The sequence below is a fragment of the Acomys russatus genome, chromosome 32 (assembly GCF_903995435.1).
Source record: "Acomys russatus chromosome 32, mAcoRus1.1, whole genome shotgun sequence".
Classification (NCBI taxonomy): domain Eukaryota; kingdom Metazoa; phylum Chordata; class Mammalia; order Rodentia; family Muridae; genus Acomys; species Acomys russatus.
In genome coordinates this window covers 45,381,910-45,399,177 of record NC_067168.1, presented here as the reverse complement: position 1 = coordinate 45,399,177, position 17,268 = coordinate 45,381,910, and the positions used below count along the sequence as shown (strand labels likewise).

General features: G+C 53.4%; 2 protein-coding genes across 2 annotated transcripts in view; one reads left to right on the top strand and one right to left on the bottom strand.

The window, feature by feature from the left end:
- Window positions 1-4,867, bottom strand: part of Ttc21a (tetratricopeptide repeat domain 21A) — a 32,841-nt gene extending 27,974 nt beyond the window's left edge. The window contains exons 1-4 of the mRNA XM_051140599.1: window positions 4,758-4,867; window positions 3,465-3,594; window positions 1,830-1,940; window positions 1,082-1,248 (exon numbers count right to left, since the gene is read on the bottom strand). Coding sequence (XP_050996556.1) covers window positions 1,082-1,248; window positions 1,830-1,940; window positions 3,465-3,594; window positions 4,758-4,784 — 435 coding nt within the window. The 5' untranslated portion in view covers window positions 4,785-4,867. The remainder of the gene's footprint in view (window positions 1-1,081; window positions 1,249-1,829; window positions 1,941-3,464; window positions 3,595-4,757) is intronic.
- Window positions 4,868-4,944: 77 nt separating this feature from the next.
- On the top strand, window positions 4,945-16,355 carry Gorasp1 (golgi reassembly stacking protein 1). The gene is made up of 9 exons (XM_051140557.1): window positions 4,945-5,049; window positions 10,337-10,417; window positions 10,827-11,030; window positions 13,848-13,934; window positions 14,025-14,155; window positions 14,366-14,579; window positions 15,117-15,267; window positions 15,580-15,732; window positions 15,898-16,355. The coding sequence occupies exons 1-9, from the start codon at window positions 4,990-4,992 to the stop codon at window positions 16,122-16,124; spliced, it is 1,308 nt and encodes a 435-aa protein (XP_050996514.1). The 5' UTR covers window positions 4,945-4,989; the 3' UTR covers window positions 16,125-16,355.
- The last annotated feature ends 913 nt before the right edge of the window (window positions 16,356-17,268 follow it).

The window sequence follows — 17,268 nt, the reverse complement described above, 5'->3', positions numbered from 1 at the left end:
TGGCTGTCCTGGACTCGCTTTTGTAGACTAGGCTGGCCTCGAACTCACAGTGATCCAATTGCCTCTGCCTCCCGAGTGCTGGGATTAAAGGCGTGAGCCACTACTGCTCAGCTTTGTTTTGTTTTTGAGACAGGGTTTCACTGTGTAGCCCTGGCTGTCCTAGAACTTTCTCTGTAGACCAGGCTGGCCTCGAACTCAGAGATCTGCCTGCCTCTGCCTCCTGAATGTTGGGATTACTACCTCTTGGCTATAATTTTGCCTTAATTACATTTGTTCTCATGGTCATGGGAGGTACTAAGATACACACAGGGTGGGTGGGGACTCCTTTCTGGAGTGACTCCATCTACGCAGTTATGGGCAAAAGGTCATTCAGGCTGAAGTGAGGTGGTTTTGGTTTGTGTGGCTGCTTTGGGGTCAAGCTCAACAGATTCGTTGTTCTACCAAACTGGACCTTAGAGGAATGATCCTTTGGTCCGTCTTTGATGCCCTCTTTGGAGTGACTGTTTGTCTTTGTCCCTCAGAAAAAGTTTATGCAGGGCTGGAGAGATGGCTCAGAGGTTAAGAGTACTGACTGCTCCTCCAGAGGTCCTGAGTTCAATTCCCAGCAACTACATGGTGGCCCACGACCATCTATAATGTGATCTGGCATGCAGATAGAGAACTGTATACATATTAATAATAAAGAAATATTTTTTTAAAGCAAAAGTTTATGCAATAGACCCTGTCCAAAAAAAAAAAAAAAAAAAAAAAAAAGTGGGCCATGGAATAGCAGTCTGGAGACAGGACGCTGTGCACAAACGGCATGTGGTTTTAGACAGAGAATGGCTTCAAGACCCAGGCTCTTTTTTTCTTTTCTTTTTTTAGTTTTTCGAGACAGGGTTTCTCTGTGTAGTCCTAGACTCACTTTGTAGACCAGGCTGGTCTTGAACTCACAGCGACCCGCCTGCCTCTGCCTCCCGAGTGCTGGGATTATAGGCGTGTGCCACCACTCCTGGTGAGACCCAGGCTCTTATGCTTGGCTTTGGCCCCTGCTGTGACGATGCTATGATTGGCCATGGCTCATAATGCTCTGCTCCTGTACCTCTTTGGAGCCACTGCAGACCTTCAGCATGTGGTCCACGTACTCTCTGGCCCTGTCGTGGTGGCCGGTGAGCCAGAGGAAGAGGCTGGCATAGTACAGGGCAGTGTCACTGGCCGTCTTGCGGATTTTTTTCAAGTTACTCTCCAACTCATGAACTGCTTCTTCGTCTAGACCCAGCAGAGGAGGAAGGGGCTGAGTGAGGCCAGAGGTTGTTGTCTGAGGCAGTGTGCCCTTCCCTCCCAGCAATGCCCGCACCCATGGGAGCTGTGTACACCTGGGCTCGGCATACTCTCTGGGAGACCCACGCCCATGCCCATCAGTGTTCTGAGGAGACGGACTAAACCTGAATCCCTGATGGAGGCCCATGGTTCATCCTGAGTGAGAGGCGGGAGTCTGCACCGGCACCTCTCTCTGGCTCTCCAGAGACCTTGGATTAGGAGCAAATGATTTAGAAAAGGCTGGAGATATGTATGTATGTATGTATGTATCTTGTTGAGGAATGAAGATGTTTCAAAACTGCTGGCCTGGAGGGATGACCCCTTTTGTCCTGCTTTCGGCCTGCTCCCTCTCAGTTGCTTTCTGACAGTAGGACTTCTCTGAGGTCTGAAGGGTGAGGGCGAGGGACAGCCAACGGCAGATCCAAGCTGCCTGTGCACGGCCCCTTCTTCAGAAGCCCTTGAAAGGCTATGTCTCTGCAGTGGCCTTTTCTCCCCAAGGGACCCAGTCTACCAAGTGTAGTTGCACTCACCAGTGGTGTCACAGCACTTGTGAGCATAGAGCAGAGCGATGACAGAGCACAGGGACATGTCTGGGTGGGTTTGGATGCTCTCCAGCTCACTGATGGCATCGTGGATGCGATCTGAGGAAAGAGCACACAGTCCTGCTGTGGGAGCCCAGACGGGCGGCTAGTCACTGCCTGCTCTCACTCTCAGAACAGAGAGACACCTGACTTGAAAGGCCCTCCAGAGCCTGCGCGTCTTGGAGGGTGAAGTTCTCGGAAGGCTGTTTGGCACTGTGGTCCAGGCTGGCAAGGGGAGGTCTGTGTGTGGAGGTCAGAGGGCAAACTTAGCTGCTTTTCTTTAGGCACCTTCCACCTTGTTTGCTGAATATTTTTATTATTTTATGTGCGGCCAGAAGAGGGCGCAAGATGCACAGGGGCTGGAGTTACAGAGGATTGCGAGCTGCCACGTGGATTCTGGGGGCTGACACTGAGTCCTCTCTGTGAGAACAGCTTTCAGCTGTTGATCCATCTCTCCAGCCCCAACATTTGCATTTGGTTTTTGTTTCTGAGAAAGGCTCTCATGCACGTTACGTGGCTTGAATCTGAGATAACGTTGAGCTTCTGAGTCCTGTTGTTTCTGCCTCCCGACAGCACCTCTACAGCTGGCTGATGGGTTAAGTAAGACTCTTGGAACCTCCAACTGCAAATCTGTTTAGGAATGGAGGCCAGAGGCTCTTTGTTTGTTTTAAGGTTCATTTATTTATCGTGTACAAGGTGTTCATGCAGGCCAGAGGAAGGCACCAGATCTCATTATTACAGATGGCTGTGAGCCACCATGTGGTTGCTGGGAATTGAACTCCGGACCTCTGGAAGAGCAGACATTGCTTTTAACCTCTGAGCCATGCTGGGCAGTGGTGGCGCAGGCCTTTAATCCCAGCAGAGGCAGGTGGATCTCTGTGAATTCAAGACAAGCCTGGTCTACAAAGTGAGTCCAGGATAGCCAAGGCTACACAGAGAAACTCTGTCTCAAAAAACCAAAATAAATAAATAAATAAAAGCCTGCCTGTGCCTGAGAATGAGCCTGGAGACCCCAGAGAGGTTGGAATCAGTAGTTCTGAGGAGGGAAAGGGCATCCCAGCCAGCTGGCTACAGGCTGCTCGAGGGACAGTTCTCTGCACCTGGATCTGTGTAAGTCACCCTCTTGCACCTACACTCTACTTTCCTGTGCTCACACCTCTCAGTTTGCTTTTCTCTTAGACCCAACTCTCGGCTTCCAAGCCCTAGAGGAGTTCAACAGCTGTGTAGCCCTCCCTCTACCCACTCATTTTATAGACAGGTAAACTGAGGCTCATGGCAGGAACAGGGGCCAAGATCTCACAGGCCAACCTGATATGGACTCCACAGGTTTCTGTTTATCAATGGGTCTCTATGGTCAGTGTGAAGGTTTCCATGGGACCAAAGCTGGAAGTAGGCATCTGGATGCTGCCAGGGGATGCAAGGCTAGGATGGTACCCGGGGTCAGAGGATGTGGGCTAGGATGGCAGTTGGGGTCAGAGATACAGGCTAGGGTGGCAGCCAGGGTCAGTGGATGCAGGCTAGGATGGGAGCTGGGGTCAGAGGATGTGGGCTAGCATGGCAGCCGGGGTCAGAACAGTGCCTTACCTTCCCCGAGGACTCCATACGCTCTGAAGAACTGCAGCACAGGGTCACTGCTGAACCTCTCTAGGCCCATGTTCGCAGCCTGCTGTACATGGTGGAAGTACTTTTCCTGGCTGTAGTAAATGATCGTAGCCTGTATGAAAAAGACATTGGTGGTAACAGCCCCAGGCCCTCACGTCTTCGCTGTGACCAGATGGCGGTGTAACGCCTGCTCCTGCTGAGGTGCCCTGCTCCTTCTCAGGTCTACGGACAGGAAGGGAAAGGCAACATGGAGGCCTTCTTCACTTCAGCGCCCCAGCAGTAGCTCCAGGCAGTTTTGCTGGGGCAGGGTTTTTAGGTGACTGGGGATGGCCAAAAGACTCTAATCGTGATGCAAACTTCAACTCAGGCTTGTCTTGGGGGTGGGGGGAGGGAGGAAGAGAAGGGCTAAGGAGCAGGAACTGGAACAGTGAGAGCAGAAGCTACAGTGAGAAGCTGCGGACCAGTTCCAGGGGCTGTGTGCCCACCACTGTCAAAGCACATCTTTGTATCGCCTGCAGTTAGAGAGGCTGGAGCCCAGGGAGACACAGCCCCCACAGAGATCGCAGAAACTGGGGCTGGGATTTCAAAGTGAAGGCTCACTTCCTCTAAGGGTTGAGGGTGATGAGCCGGGGACAGATGTCGTTGGGTCGTAAAAGCCTTGTGGGCCATTTGAAGGAGCCTAGGCATCCTCTCAGGGTAGCCAACAGGACGCAGTTGGAATGGTTGTAAGGAGGGGAGTTGAGGTTTTCAGGTTTTAAAAACTTTTAACAGAGTCTCATGTATCCCAGACTGGCCTCAAACTCAGCTACCTGGGACCTCTGACCCTCCTCCCTCCTCCTCTCAAGGTCTGGGATTAAAGGCTCACACACTTACACTTGCTTTACACGGTGAACCTTGCAGACATTCGGACTAGGGGTGGGAGGTGGGCACTGAAGAGTTAACAACTCACAGCATCTATTGAGATAGGGACCACAGAGGCTAAGAGGAAGATGATGACAAAATGGTGGGCATCGGTTTAGTTTGGGGGATAGGGTGAGGTCAGGCTGCTAATTGGAAGCTGGGGGTGCATAGGACGCAGGAAGCAATGCATTGGTTAGGGAGCTGGGGAAGCTGGAAGGACTTCTGGAGTAGTGGTGGTTGGGGGTGGAGGGCAGGCAGCAGCATGGGCAGACGGCCAGAGACAGAGGAGAGGTAGCCCCACAGAGGAAATGGCCAGAGACGACAGAGGTAGCCCAGGGCAGAGCTGTCCTGACAGTAGAAGCAGCCCAGACGCACCATGAGGGAGGAATCATCGCTGTTCATCGCTGCAGCCCGCCTCAGGTGACGCACGGCCGAGCGGGATTCCCAGCTTTGGCCGCCCAACTCGCAGCTCAGCTCACGGCCGGAAGTCCCAGGCGCGCGCGTCCTTGGCAACCGGCAGCCGGCCTGTTGCTAAGAACTGTGACATCCGGGAGGGCGTGGCCTGGCCCCACGTGACCAGGCCACGCAGCCGAGGGACAGGGCGGCCATGGGGCTAGGGGCAAGCACCGAGCAGCCGGCGGGCGGCGAGGGTTTCCACCTGCATGGGGTGAGCCGGGGCGGTGGGCGGGCACCAGGGAGGGTTGCACAGCCCCGGGGCCCTGGCAGTGACCTCCCTGCCAGGCTAAGGAGGCCCAGAGCGCCCAAGACCGGACGCCCCTTCTGTGAGGCGCGGTGCAAGGGGCTGTTGGGAAGCTCGTGGGCTTTGAGAAGGCTGCAGGGGTGTGAGATGGCCAGAATGGTTGGAGCTGGGGTGGACATTGGGACCCCAGAGTGAAACACTCCAAGGCTTGTGAGGCCTTACGTGTCACTTGCAGGCCGGTACAAGCGAACAGGCTTCTGGGAAGTATAGTCTGGTTGATAAGGAGATGGGGGATTTGGCTCTGGGGCTAGGAAGGTCTTTGAACCCAGCTCCCCCCCCCCCCCCCCCTTTGCCTCTTTGAAAGTGGGTAGATGTAGAGTTGTGTGGAGGTGGGCAGGTTTGTCAGGTTGCCTGGCTGTTGGGTCAGCCTGCCTACCTTCAGACAGGATCTTAGTATATAGCTCAAGCTGGTCTCAAAGGCTCAACCGCCCTTTCTTTCCTTTCTTTCTTTCTTTCTTTCTTTCTTTCTTTCTTTCTTTCTTTCTTTCTTTCTTTCTTTCTTCTTTCTGTATTTCGAGACATGGTTTCTCTGTGTAGTCTTGGCTGTCCTGGACTCACTTTGTAGACCAGGCTGGCCTTGAACTCACAGCGATCCCTCTGCCTCTGCCTCCCAAGTGCTGGGATTAAAGGGCGTGTGCCACCACCGCCTGCCTTCAGCTGTCCTTTCTCAGCCTCTTTAAAAAAAAAAAATTTTTTTTTTTTTTTTGAGGCGATCTCACTATGTAGCCCTGGAACTTGCTATGTAGACCAGGCTGGCATGGACCCTTCAAAGATCCATCTGTCCCTTGCTTCCTGAGGTACAATGCTTCTTTAGTCTGCGTCAGGGCTAAGAAGTGGTTCCTAGCAGGAAAGCCACGTTGACTTCACACACCAGAAGTGCAAAATTGGCAGACATTGGAATGCACCCAGCCAGGGGTGTTTTAAAGCTGTTTTTTTTTAAGACAGAAGAATTCAGGATGTTTGCACAGGGGGGTGTGGGAGGTGAGGTGCTGGCTGGGAGAGAAGGCAGGGGGCGCTTGGTGAAGGGAAACAGGTTGATCAGGTCCAAACCGAGAAACTGAGAACCCTTTACAGAGATGCACTTTTTAAGCTTGTGTTTGTTTGTGCACATGAGTGCACAAGCCAGAGGTTTCAGGTCCCTTTGAGTTGGAGTTAGGGGCATTTGGGAGCAGCTGCAAATGCATGCTGGGAACTGAACCCAGGTCCTCTGACAGAGCGGTGTGCTCTTTTAAGCGCTGACTTGCGTCTCTCTGGTTGTTTTGTTTTTTGGATATGGGATCTCATGTAGCCCAGGATGGCCTTGAACTCCTGGTCCTTCTGTCTCTCCCTCCCGAGCACCAGGGTTAGAGGTGGGCCCCAGCAGACCTATAGACATGTTTTTGAACACGTCAGAGCTTCAGGCCCCAGGAATAGCACGGTAGACAAAGTACTTACGCTTGGAAGCCACAGTGGAGAGAAAGGCGGCCGTAAGGAACTGCGCGGACTGAGATGTGCTGCTCACAGCTAGAATACAGGAGTCGGAGGGGAAGGTAGAAGACTCCAAGCCAGTCTGTGTCCTACATCAAGACTTATCTGAAAGACATACACAGTGGGCTGAAGAGATGGCTCAGCAGTTAGGAGCTCTGGCTTCTAGACAACCCAGATCCAAGTCCCAACATTAGTATGTGTGTGTGTGCCCAAACACAAAAGTAACTACATTGGCTTGTTCGTATCTACCTGGGACTCCAGCTCCAGGGGATCCCAAGTCCTCTCCAGGCTTCCGTAGGCAGCCCCACACACCTAGCATCTGCTTACACTGGTGTATACAAGCCCTCCTCCTCTTCATCCTCCTCATCCTCCCCCTTCTCCTCCTCCTATTTGTCTTCCTCCTCCTCATCTTCTTCTTAAATATTTATTTTATGTATATGAGAGCTCTATCTGCATGTACCCCTGCCCGCCAGAAGAGGGCACCAGATCTCATTATAGGTGGTTGTGAGCCACCATGTGGTTGCTGGGACTTGAACTCAGGACCTCTGGAAGAGCAGTCAGTGCTCTTAACCTCTGAGCCATCTCTCCAGCCCCTTCTTATTATTCTTCCTCCTCCTCCTCTTCCTTCTTCTTTGTTTCTTTCTTTCTTTTTTTTTTTTTTTTGAGACAGGGTTTCTCTGTGTAGCCTTGGCTGTCCTGGACTCACTTAGTAGACCAGGCTGGCCTCAAACTCACAGCGATCCGCCTGCCTCTGCCTCCCGAGTGCTGGGATTAAAGGCGTGCGCCACCACGCCTGGCTCCTTCTTCGTTTCTTTAAGAGCTTTGGCTGTTTTGGAACTAGCACTGAGACCCACCTTCCTCTGCCTCCCCAGTGCTGGCATTAACTGCTAGCAAGAATAACATAGGTTGAGGGGATAAGGAGTCATGCTCAGATGGGCCTGGTCAGGAAAGATGTCGCAAAGCAGAGTGGAGGGAAGGGCAGTGGCAGGGGTGGTGGAGAGACAGTGTGCGGGGAGATGTGGTCAGTGTCAGCGTGGGGGAGAATGGGCATCCTGAAGACCTGGAGAACTTCTGTTTTGCAGTGCTGGGCCTTGAACCTGGGCCTCCTGAATGTGGGAGATGTCACTGGGCTGCTCCCTCAGGTTCTCAGGCTTGGTGTTTCATTTGGAGATAGGGAACCGTCTGGAGGATTTTTGTTGTTGTTTTAGATGTATTTGTTTTCATTTTATGTGTAAGAATTTTTTGCCCACATGTTTGTATGTGTACTGTATATGTGCCTGGTGCCTACAAAAGAGTCATGGATGGCTGTGAGCCACCTAGTGGGTGCTGGGAACTGAACTGAGGTGTTCTCTCTCTCTCTTTTGTTTTTTTGAGACAGGGTTTCTCTGTGTGGCCTTGGCTGTCCTGGACTCACTTTGTAGACCACGCTGGCCTCGAACTCACAGCGATCCACCTGCCTCTGCCTCCAAAGTGCTGGGATTAAAGGTGTGCGCCACCATGCCGGCTCTTCCACTGATATTTTTAAGAGCCAATGAACAAGGGCGCTAAATCCTCTGAATTTTGCCATTCCCAGTCTTCCCAGGCACGTTAGTGCTGCCCTTGCTTCCTCCTTCAGTGAGTGTGCAGTAGTGGAAGATTCACACACAGAAACTGTGTTTGTAACCGGGGTGCATTTTCTAGGCTCCAATGACTAAGTTACAGGGTTCCTCTTCTCATCTGTAAAGGGAGACGGAACAGCTACCGACGGCTTTAAGCATGTGAGGCTAACATGCCCTGATCCTTGGCAACCAGCACCTGTCTAGGGTCTGTCCCAGCATTCCATGGGCTCCTTGGTCAGGAGGTGAGGTGTGGGGTTGGGAAAAGCTGAGCATGTTGTAGGCTGCAGGGTTAGGTGCACTGAGAGTTGTCAGGGCGAGCAAAATGGAAAGGCAGTGGGTTTTTTGTTTGTTTTTGTTTTTTGAGACAGGGTTTCTCTGTGTAGCCTTTACTGTCCTGGACTCACTTTGTAGACCAGGCTGGCTTTGAACTCACAGCGATCCGCCTGCCTCTGCCTCCCGAGTGCTGGGATTAAAGGCGTGCGCCCCCACTGCTGGGCAAGGCAGCAGGTTTTACAGGAGTGAGGCACGATGGACAACAGCCTACATCTTCCCAGCAGTCGGAGCTCTAATAGGCAGGCTGGACAGTGTCGAGGACACAGCGTGAGTGGGTGGAGAGCACAGATGGGCAGCAGACTGTGGCCTCCGGACCTCATTAGCGACGGCGGGTTGCTGACACCATGGGAAGGAGGGTGACCTCACCCAAGGGAATTGGGGTGGTTTGGAAGTGGCCTTGCTTTGGGAGGACACACACCCCTCCCCCAAGATAATCTAGTCCTTTGGTTTTCAAAAGCCTCTAGAACGGTGGTTCTCAACCTGTGGCTTGAGACCCCTTTAGAGGGTGAACAGTCACTTCACAGGGTCGACTAAGACGATGAGAAAATGCAGATATTTATGTTATGATTCATAACAGCAGAGAAATCAGAGTTATGAAGTAGCAATGAAAATAACTGTATGGTTGGGGTCACCACAACATGAAGAACTGTATTACTGGGTCACAGCATTAGGAAGGCTGAGAGCCACTGCCCTAGAGGGACAGAGGGCAAGTCTCAGAGGCCCAGAAGCAGGGCCCCCAGAGGGGCAGAGCAGGACTGGGAGTCCACAAACAGGCCAGGAGCAGCTCGCCCTTGGGGCTATGCTAGCTAGCAACCAACACGGCCTGCTCCCGTTGGTGGCTGTGGCCACTGCAGGAGGGAATATTCAGGGACTCGGGGCAGTTAGGGAGTTTTCGTGCCAAGGGCAAAGTGGCCTTGAACTAGAGACACCTCTAGCCCATCGTTCCCGCCGCGCTCCCGGGGGGTTCTCCTTCAGCTTGGGGAATGCAGTGTCGGTACCAAGGGTATGAGGTCACATGAGTCCTGTGCCCTGTCACCTGGACTGTTTTCGTTGGGGCCGGTTGATGTTTGGCCCAAGAACTCCTCAAATGTTCATAGCAAAAGGCCTAGGCGCATCTTTAGGGCTCAGGACCTGGGTACTGCGGCTTCCTTGTTTGGGCAGGGCACCTGATGGGGCTACAGCTTGTGATGGGGGAGCTGAGCTACTGTCCTCTGCCATCAGGCTGTCCTCTGCCATCAGGCTATCCTCCGCCATCAGGCTGTCCTCCACCATCAGGCTGTCGTCACTGCCTGCTTGACGGGGGCAGCCGCTCAGAGTCTGGGTTCTTTAGGGTCTGGCCACAGGCTGGTTTGCCCAGCCCCTCCTTAGAGCAAGGCCTGGGTTTTCCTGGCCAATCCCTCTGGCTCAGTTTTAGAATGTGTGTGGGTGATATTCCCCAGGTGTCCCTTACTTGCAGGGCTATGTGAGTCCTTTCTGGAAGCATCTGCAATAAGCAAGTAGCAATAAGGAAAAGTCGCTTCCCAGGAGGAAACTTGTATCAGGGAAGGTAGTGTGTGGGGAGATGGGTGAGCCTCGATAGTGGCCAGAGCAGTTCATGCAGGCGAGAGTCCTTTCCACAGGTCCACAGCCGGAGGGATGGAGGGATGGAGGGCCGGAGGACTGGAGGGTTGGGGGACTGGGGGGATGGAGGCTGGAGGGGTGGAGGACTGGGGGGATGGAGGGATGGAGGGATGGAGGCCTGGGCTTCTCAGCCTGTGAGTCATGTCTGGGCTGTGACGCGCTTTGCCTTGTGACAGGTACAGGAGAACTCGCCAGCCCAGCAGGCGGGCCTGGAACCCTACTTTGACTTCATTATCACTATCGGGCACTCAAGGCTGGTGAGGCTCCCCACTTCCCCTGTCCCCACAGGATTCCACAGTTTGCTTCTGCCTCCCCTTTCTTCCTGGGTGTACCAGGGCCACAGAGGAGCTTTTGGGGGATGGCCACAGGCCTAAGAAGGCTGTCTATCTTTCAAGGCATACAAGGCACGGCTCTGAGAGGCTGTTTTACTTGTTATGCTTCGTTTTCTGTCAGGCTTGGGGACCAAGGCTTGCTAGGGCTTGGGGTGCCTGAACTGGGTGGTGAGGGGGATGGCAGTTGTGGCTGCAGTGGCTGCAGGCCCAGATCTAGCCTGTGAAGCTGGGCCTCACATCAGGCCCTGATGCCTCTCAGGCCCTGGCCTGCCCAAGGGTTCTGGCCCAGGGATGGGACGCCTCAGACTGAGCCGGCTCCTCCTGGGCCCTGCAGAGCAAGGAGAACGACACGCTGAAGGCGCTGCTGAAGGCAAACGTGGAGAAGCCGGTGAAGCTGGAGGTGTTCAGCATGAAGACCATGAAAGTGCGAGAGGTGCAGGTGGTGCCCAGCAACATGTGGGGTGGCCAGGGCCTGCTGGGCGCCAGCGTGCGCTTCTGCAGCTTCCGCAGGGCCAGTGAGCACGTGTGGCATGTGCTGGTGAGTACTGGCAGGGCGTGTTGGCTGGGCAGGTCTGGGGCATGCAGGAGCAGGATGGCCAAGCTGATGGGTGGGGCGGGGATCAGAGGGCAGCTGATTGCTGCTTTCCATAGCTGTGTGACCTTGGGTATTCTTGTTTCATTTGTTGTCTCAGGACAGGTCTCCCTGTGTAGCCCTGACTGGCCCAGAATTTACAGTGTGTAGACCAGCTTGGCTACTTACCTGCAGAGATCCTTCGGCCTCTGTCTCCTGAGTGCTGGGATTAGAAGCGTGTGCCACCACACCTGACAACCTTAGGTGTTCTTAACTTCATACTGTAGCTTCTTTCTTTTAAATTTTATTGTTTTGTATATATGGGCATTTTATGTGCATGCGTGTCTTTGTACCACGTGCTTACCTGTGAGCTGTCTATGTAGCCTATGCCTTGGTTTCTTATTTTGAAGGGTGGGCCAGCACGAACGAACCACCAGAAGCCTGCTAGAGTGTTTGGTGTTGTTCCAGGCAGGATAGGTACAGATTACATGATAGTTTTGGTGGCCTGTTGCTATGTAACAGGTACACGAATAAATCTGTAACTGAGCTGCTCCGGATGTTAGCCTTAGGCCACAGACATATATGCACACCTGACACCTGTGTGCATTGCTGGTATCTGGATTCTCCGATGCTCCGTCTCCTGGGTCGGCAGAGGGAGGGTGCCCTGCTGGAGGGTTTGCTAGTTGGAGTTCTAGCTGCCTCTCACCAATTTCTCTGGGGAATGTTTGCAGCCTGCCTGCAAAGGTGTGCCCATGAGTGAAATGGGCTGACAAAGCAGACTCCGGAGCACTCCTCAGGAGCAGTGGGGTCGAAGCAGGGCTGTCCACCTTCTGGCTTGGGATGGCTACTGTTTCGTGTCACATGTTCTAGGGGTGCCCAGCGCTCAACCTGTGGGTTTGGGGAGGGTTTATCTGTTTATGTTGTGTGGTGTAGGGAACATGATGTCATCTACAAAGCTCACAGCTTAGTCACAAAACACATCTCGTAATTAATGCTTTGTGTTTATTTACAAATAAACACATTTACTTTGTGTGGGTGCTTGTGTGCCCTGGCACATGTGTGGCAGTGAGAGGACAGCACTCCTTCCACCTGGTGGATTCCTGGGGGCTGAACTCAGATCCGCTTGACACTGTTCATGCACTAAGCTACGTCACTAGACATTCCTTTAAAACAACAACAACAACAACAACAAACCATGGCCGGGCAGTGGTGGCGCACGCCTTAATCCCAGCACTTGGGAGGCAGAGGCAGGTAGATCTCTGTGAGTTTGAGGCCAGCCTGGTCTACAGAGTGAGTTCCAGGATACCCAGAGCTGTTGTTACACAGAGAAACCCTGTCTCAAAAAACAAACAAAAAAAACTCAAAAAACAAACAAACAAACAAACAAAACTATGTGTATGTGGACACGTGCTTGTTTGTGTGTGCATGTGGAAGCCAAAAGACAGCCTTAGGTGTCATCATTGGGAATCTTGTTCACCTTCTTTGAGGCAGTGTCTTTCACCGGCCTGAGCTCAACAGTTAGCGTACACTCCTGGCAGTGAGTCCCTGGGACCTGTCTGTCTCCCCCTCCCTAGCCAGTGGCCAGTTCTGGGGCTTGAACTCAGGTCAGCGCAAGCACTTGACTGATGGATCCACCCCACATGCCCTCATAGTGGCTTCAGTAGGTTATGATTTTGGGTTGTCATGTGCCACATGTGGCTGTAGGCTGACCATGGGTTGGACACCCCAGTACTTAGAAACAAGGTCTCACTATGTAGCTTTGGCTAGCCTGGAACTCTCAATGTAGGTCAGGCTAGCCTTGGACTTGGAGAGATCCACTTGCCTCTGCTTCAGTAGTGTTTTCCCAGCACAGGCCTGTGGCTGGTGGGGCAGCAGACTGCGTGTAGGTGCTGCCCTCTGCTGGCTAGGCTGTAACCTGGGCGGAAAAAAGGAAGTCTTGCTTGAGGCCCTGCTTGGCAACAGAGGACAAGTGTAACTTGAGGAAACTTCCTGCCTCTTCTCTCTGCTCAGCAGTGAGTCTTTATTCCTTTCTACCCTCACCCCCCACCCCCGCTCCCCACCCCACAGGGTTTCTCTGTGTAGCCTTGACTGTCCTGGAATTCACTTTGTACAGCAGTCTTGTTTTGAACTCAGAGATCTACCTGCCACTGCCTCCTAAGTGCTGGCATTAAAGGCATGTGCCACTACCACCAGGCTTTTTTTTTTTTTTTTTTTTAATATTTATTTATAATGTACACAGTGTTCTGCTTGTATGTACACCTGCAGGCCAGGCCAGGGCACCAGATCTCATTGTAGGTGGTTGTGAGCCACCATATGGTTGCTGGGGATTGAACTCATGACCTCTGGAAGAGCAGTCAGTGCTCTTAACTGCTGAGCTTTCTCTTCAACCCCAGGCTTTTTTTTTATAATTAAAAAAAAAAAAGATTTATTTATTTTTGGCTTTTTGAGACAGGGTCTTTCTGTGTAGCCTTGGCTATCCTGGACTCGTAGACCAGGCTGGCCTCAAACTAACAGAGATCTGCCTGTCTCTGCCTCCAGAGTGCTGGGATTAAAGGTGTGCGCCACCACGCCCGGCTCGCTATATATTTATTTTATGTGAGTGCTCTATCTGCATGTACACCTGCATGCCAGAAGGGGGCATCAAATCACATTATAGATGGTTGTGAGGAATTGGTTGTTGGGAATGTGGTTGCTGGGAATTGAACTCAGGACCTCTGGAAGAACAGTCAGTGCTCGCAACCTCTAAGCCATCTCTCCAGCGCTCTCTTTATCATTCTTACTCAGGACGTGGAACCCTCTTCACCTGCTGCCTTGGCTGGCCTGTGCCCTTACACAGACTACGTAGTTGGCTCTGATCAGGTTCTTCAGGAGGTAAAGAACCCATGGTGTGCCTGTTCCCAGGCCACCGAAGGGCTGTGGGCCAGTGCTGGGAGCAGCGCTCAGACCCTGTGTTTCTCCTAGTCGGAAGACTTCTTCACACTCATAGAGTCCCATGAGGGGAAGCCCCTGAAGCTAATGGTGTATAACTCCGAGTCCGACTCCTGCCGGGAGGTGACTGTGACGCCCAATGCAGCTTGGGGTGGAGAGGGCAGGTACTTCCTGGGGCAGAGGTGGGTGGGCTGCCCCAGTGGGCATGGGCTTCTGGCATCCCTTGGAGAAGACGGAGCTGGAGCTCAGCCCTGAGGCTCATCCCTGCCCAGCATCCTTGCTCAGCCACTGTTGCTGGTTGTGGGTGGGGGTAGTATAGGTAGGGAGAGCTGTGGTGTGGGCCATCCTGACTGAGCATTTCTGGCCTTCCACAGTCTAGGGTGTGGTATTGGCTACGGGTATCTGCACCGGATTCCAACGCAGCCCTCCAGCCAGTACAAGAAGCCTTCTGGTGCCTCACCGCCCGGCACTCCATCAGTTAATACCCCACAACTTAATGCCTCGCCTCTTGGTGCCCCGCCACCTTGGCCTGTCCCTCATGACTCTTCAGGCCACGAGTTGGGTTCCAGGCAGAGTGACTACATGGAGGTATGTGGGGAGCGCCAGTCCGGCCATGAAAGTCAGCAGAGTCTGGGGCAGGGTGTCTACCAGCTGGAGGCTCTCTAGGGACCCTGTGAGGTTCTTGTGCCTTTAGGAACCCATCTGCTTCTGGCATGTGGTAGAAGCAGAGAAGCTCTGCTTGGCTATAGTAAACACGCTTTTGGCTCTAATGCCCTTGGGGAGTGGAGGTGAGCACTGGTGGGCATTTTCTGAGAGGGAAACTGGCCCAGAAATGGGCAAAACCGTGTGCTGCAGTGAGGTAGGGGAGGCTAGGCTAGTGCTGGATATTAGGATGCATAGACACCTGGATTTAAGGGAGCCTCGGGGTGTCAGGGTAGTATTTGTGGGTACCTGGGAATCCCCTCAGGGAGTGGGATTCCTCAGTGTGTCTGTTGCAAGAAGGAAGGGTGGTACTTAGAGTGCAAGGGTGGGCTACTGTTACGTTGGACTCAACACCTGTTTCTACACTGGCTTTTTCTAGGCGCTGTCCTAACCCCCAGTTTCTTCTTTTCCTGGCACCTCTAGGCCCTGCCACAAGTCCCTGGTAGCTTTGTGGAGGCGCAGCTCCTTGGGCCTGGGAGCCCTAGCCATGGCTCTGCTGACTGTGGGGGATGCCCACATTCCATGGAGATACCTCTTCAGCCGCCACCTCCAGTGCAGCGGGTCATGGACCCAGGTATGGGACAGGTCCTGAAGGAAACGGGCACTTGGAGCCCTGGTGCTGAAGTGGGCTGCAGGCTCAGAGCGGGATGTGTATAGCAGTGCCCCAGCTTTCCTCAGGACTGCTAACCTGTCAGTCCAGAGGATAGAGGAGGCTCTAAGCTCTTGTCCCTCAGGGGTTAGGCAGTGGCAGCCTCCTGGATGCGGTTAGGTGGAGGGCATCTGTGGGGCCAAGGGGCAAGTTAGGGGCTCCAGCAATGTGGCTGGGGGAGACAGGCTCCCAGCTTTGCAGTAGTTGGGCTCTTATGTGTTTGCTCTCCCTCTCCAGGCTTCCTGGATGTGTCAGGCATGTCTATCCTGGACAGCAGCAATTCCAGTGTGTGCCCCAGCCTGTCCCCTTCCACAGTGCCGACCTCCACAGCTGTCTCAGCCTCAGGCCCAGAGGACATTGGTTCCAGCAGCAGTTCTCATGAACGGGGTGGTGAGTGACCTTTAGTGACACCTCCTGAGAAACCCTGGGTTTGAGGGCTGTGGACTTCCTCAGGTGGGCTGTATCAAGAGACTCATGTACCTGACCTCTGACCTTCCAGAGGTCAAAGCCTGGGCTGCAGGGGGTAAGCCTCCTCAACCTCACCATGTATTTCAGGTGAAGCCACGTGGTCAGGGTCAGAGTTTGAGATCTCCTTCCCAGACAGTCCAGGCACCCAGGTGGACCTCCTGCCCCGGCTGACTCTCCCTGACGGCCTCACCTCTGCAGCCTCACCCGAAGAAGGGCTGTCTGCAGAACTGCTGGAAGCACAGACTGAGGAGCCAGCAGACACAGACAGCTTGGATTGCAGGGCAGAGCCTGAGGGGCCAGCTAGCCAAGCCTAGGTCGTCCCAGGTGCACAGCCTGGGCTGTGAGAAGGCTCCTGGGACATCTGGTGTTGGTAGGTGTAGCTCTCTAGGCTGCAGCTTCTGGTGAGGCCCAGGCTTTGCTGGATTCTGCTCCTAGGGTCCCATCTTGCCCATGAACATAGTCCTGGACTGAAGGGGCAGAAACGCTGGAGCAGCACTCAGCTTCTGTTGAGGCAGATGGAGTCTAGCCTTCGTCAGTGAGGGACTGAAGGCTTGTGGGCAGGGAGAGGTGGCAAGGCCCAATCACAAATGTGAAGATGGGGTGAGGGGCAAGAGAAGGCTATGGCTACCAGTAGCCCCACCTGTACAGAGGAGGACCCCAAGTCCCAATGTCCTTCCTCATCTAATACTTATGCTGGAGGAGAGAGGTAGTATACTTGGCCACTTTATTTTCAGGGTTGAAAATTCTAGGCCCTTCACAGGGATCTCTCCCCACCCCCAGTTGTATCCTGTAGCCCCTCCTGTCTGTGAGGGGCTCCCACATGCACACAGCAGGCTGAGTACACAGGGTAGTCAGCCAGCTGTGACGGTGGACAGGTGCACACTGCTCACCATTGCGATCCCTCTCCCCAGGAGACTGGGGAAGGGCCTCTCCAGTTGGTCTTGAGTATGAGGGAAACTGTTCCTTTAAGCTACTTCAGGTGCCTAAGGCTCGGAGGGGTCATCTGCATTGCTGGCTGTCTACAGATGGCAGCAGGCATGTGCTCTACAACTCTAGGCTCCAATGTCTTGCTAACTACTGTAAACTGCCTTTGGTCTTGTTCTTAGCCTCGACTTGTCCCATGGCCCACAGACCATGTAACTCTATGTTCAGAGCACTTAGGCTGTTAAGCCAAGGACTGTTGTAGGAAGCATAGGCCAAACAGTATGGCAGACCAGGTCCCAATGGGTGAACACAACCCCAAGCACTAGGAATACATTTATGGCTAGGCCTGAGAGGCATCCTAGGGCCATTGGTGGATGCCATGAATGTGGGTGGTACAACAGGCTGCTCTGGAGCCACCTCACCTTAGCTTTGTGGAAAGGTCTGTTCTCAGAGACCCCATAAGTGGGGTTAAGATGGATGCTGATGCTGTTTCAAATATGAACCCCCAGATGTTTCTTTCTCTGTAATCAGCCG

Excerpts from the sequence above, each read along its gene's own strand:
- Gorasp1 (XM_051140557.1), top strand. The coding sequence starts at position 4,990 with ATGGGGCTAGGGGCAAGCACCGAGCAGCCGGCGGGCGGCGAGGGTTTC. Across the intron at positions 5,050-10,336 it reads AGGGTTTCCACCTGCATGGG|GTACAGGAGAACTCGCCAGC; the intron begins GTGAGCCGGGGC and ends GCCTTGTGACAG. Across the intron at positions 15,733-15,897 it reads CAGTTCTCATGAACGGGGTG|GTGAAGCCACGTGGTCAGGG; the intron begins GTGAGTGACCTT and ends CATGTATTTCAG.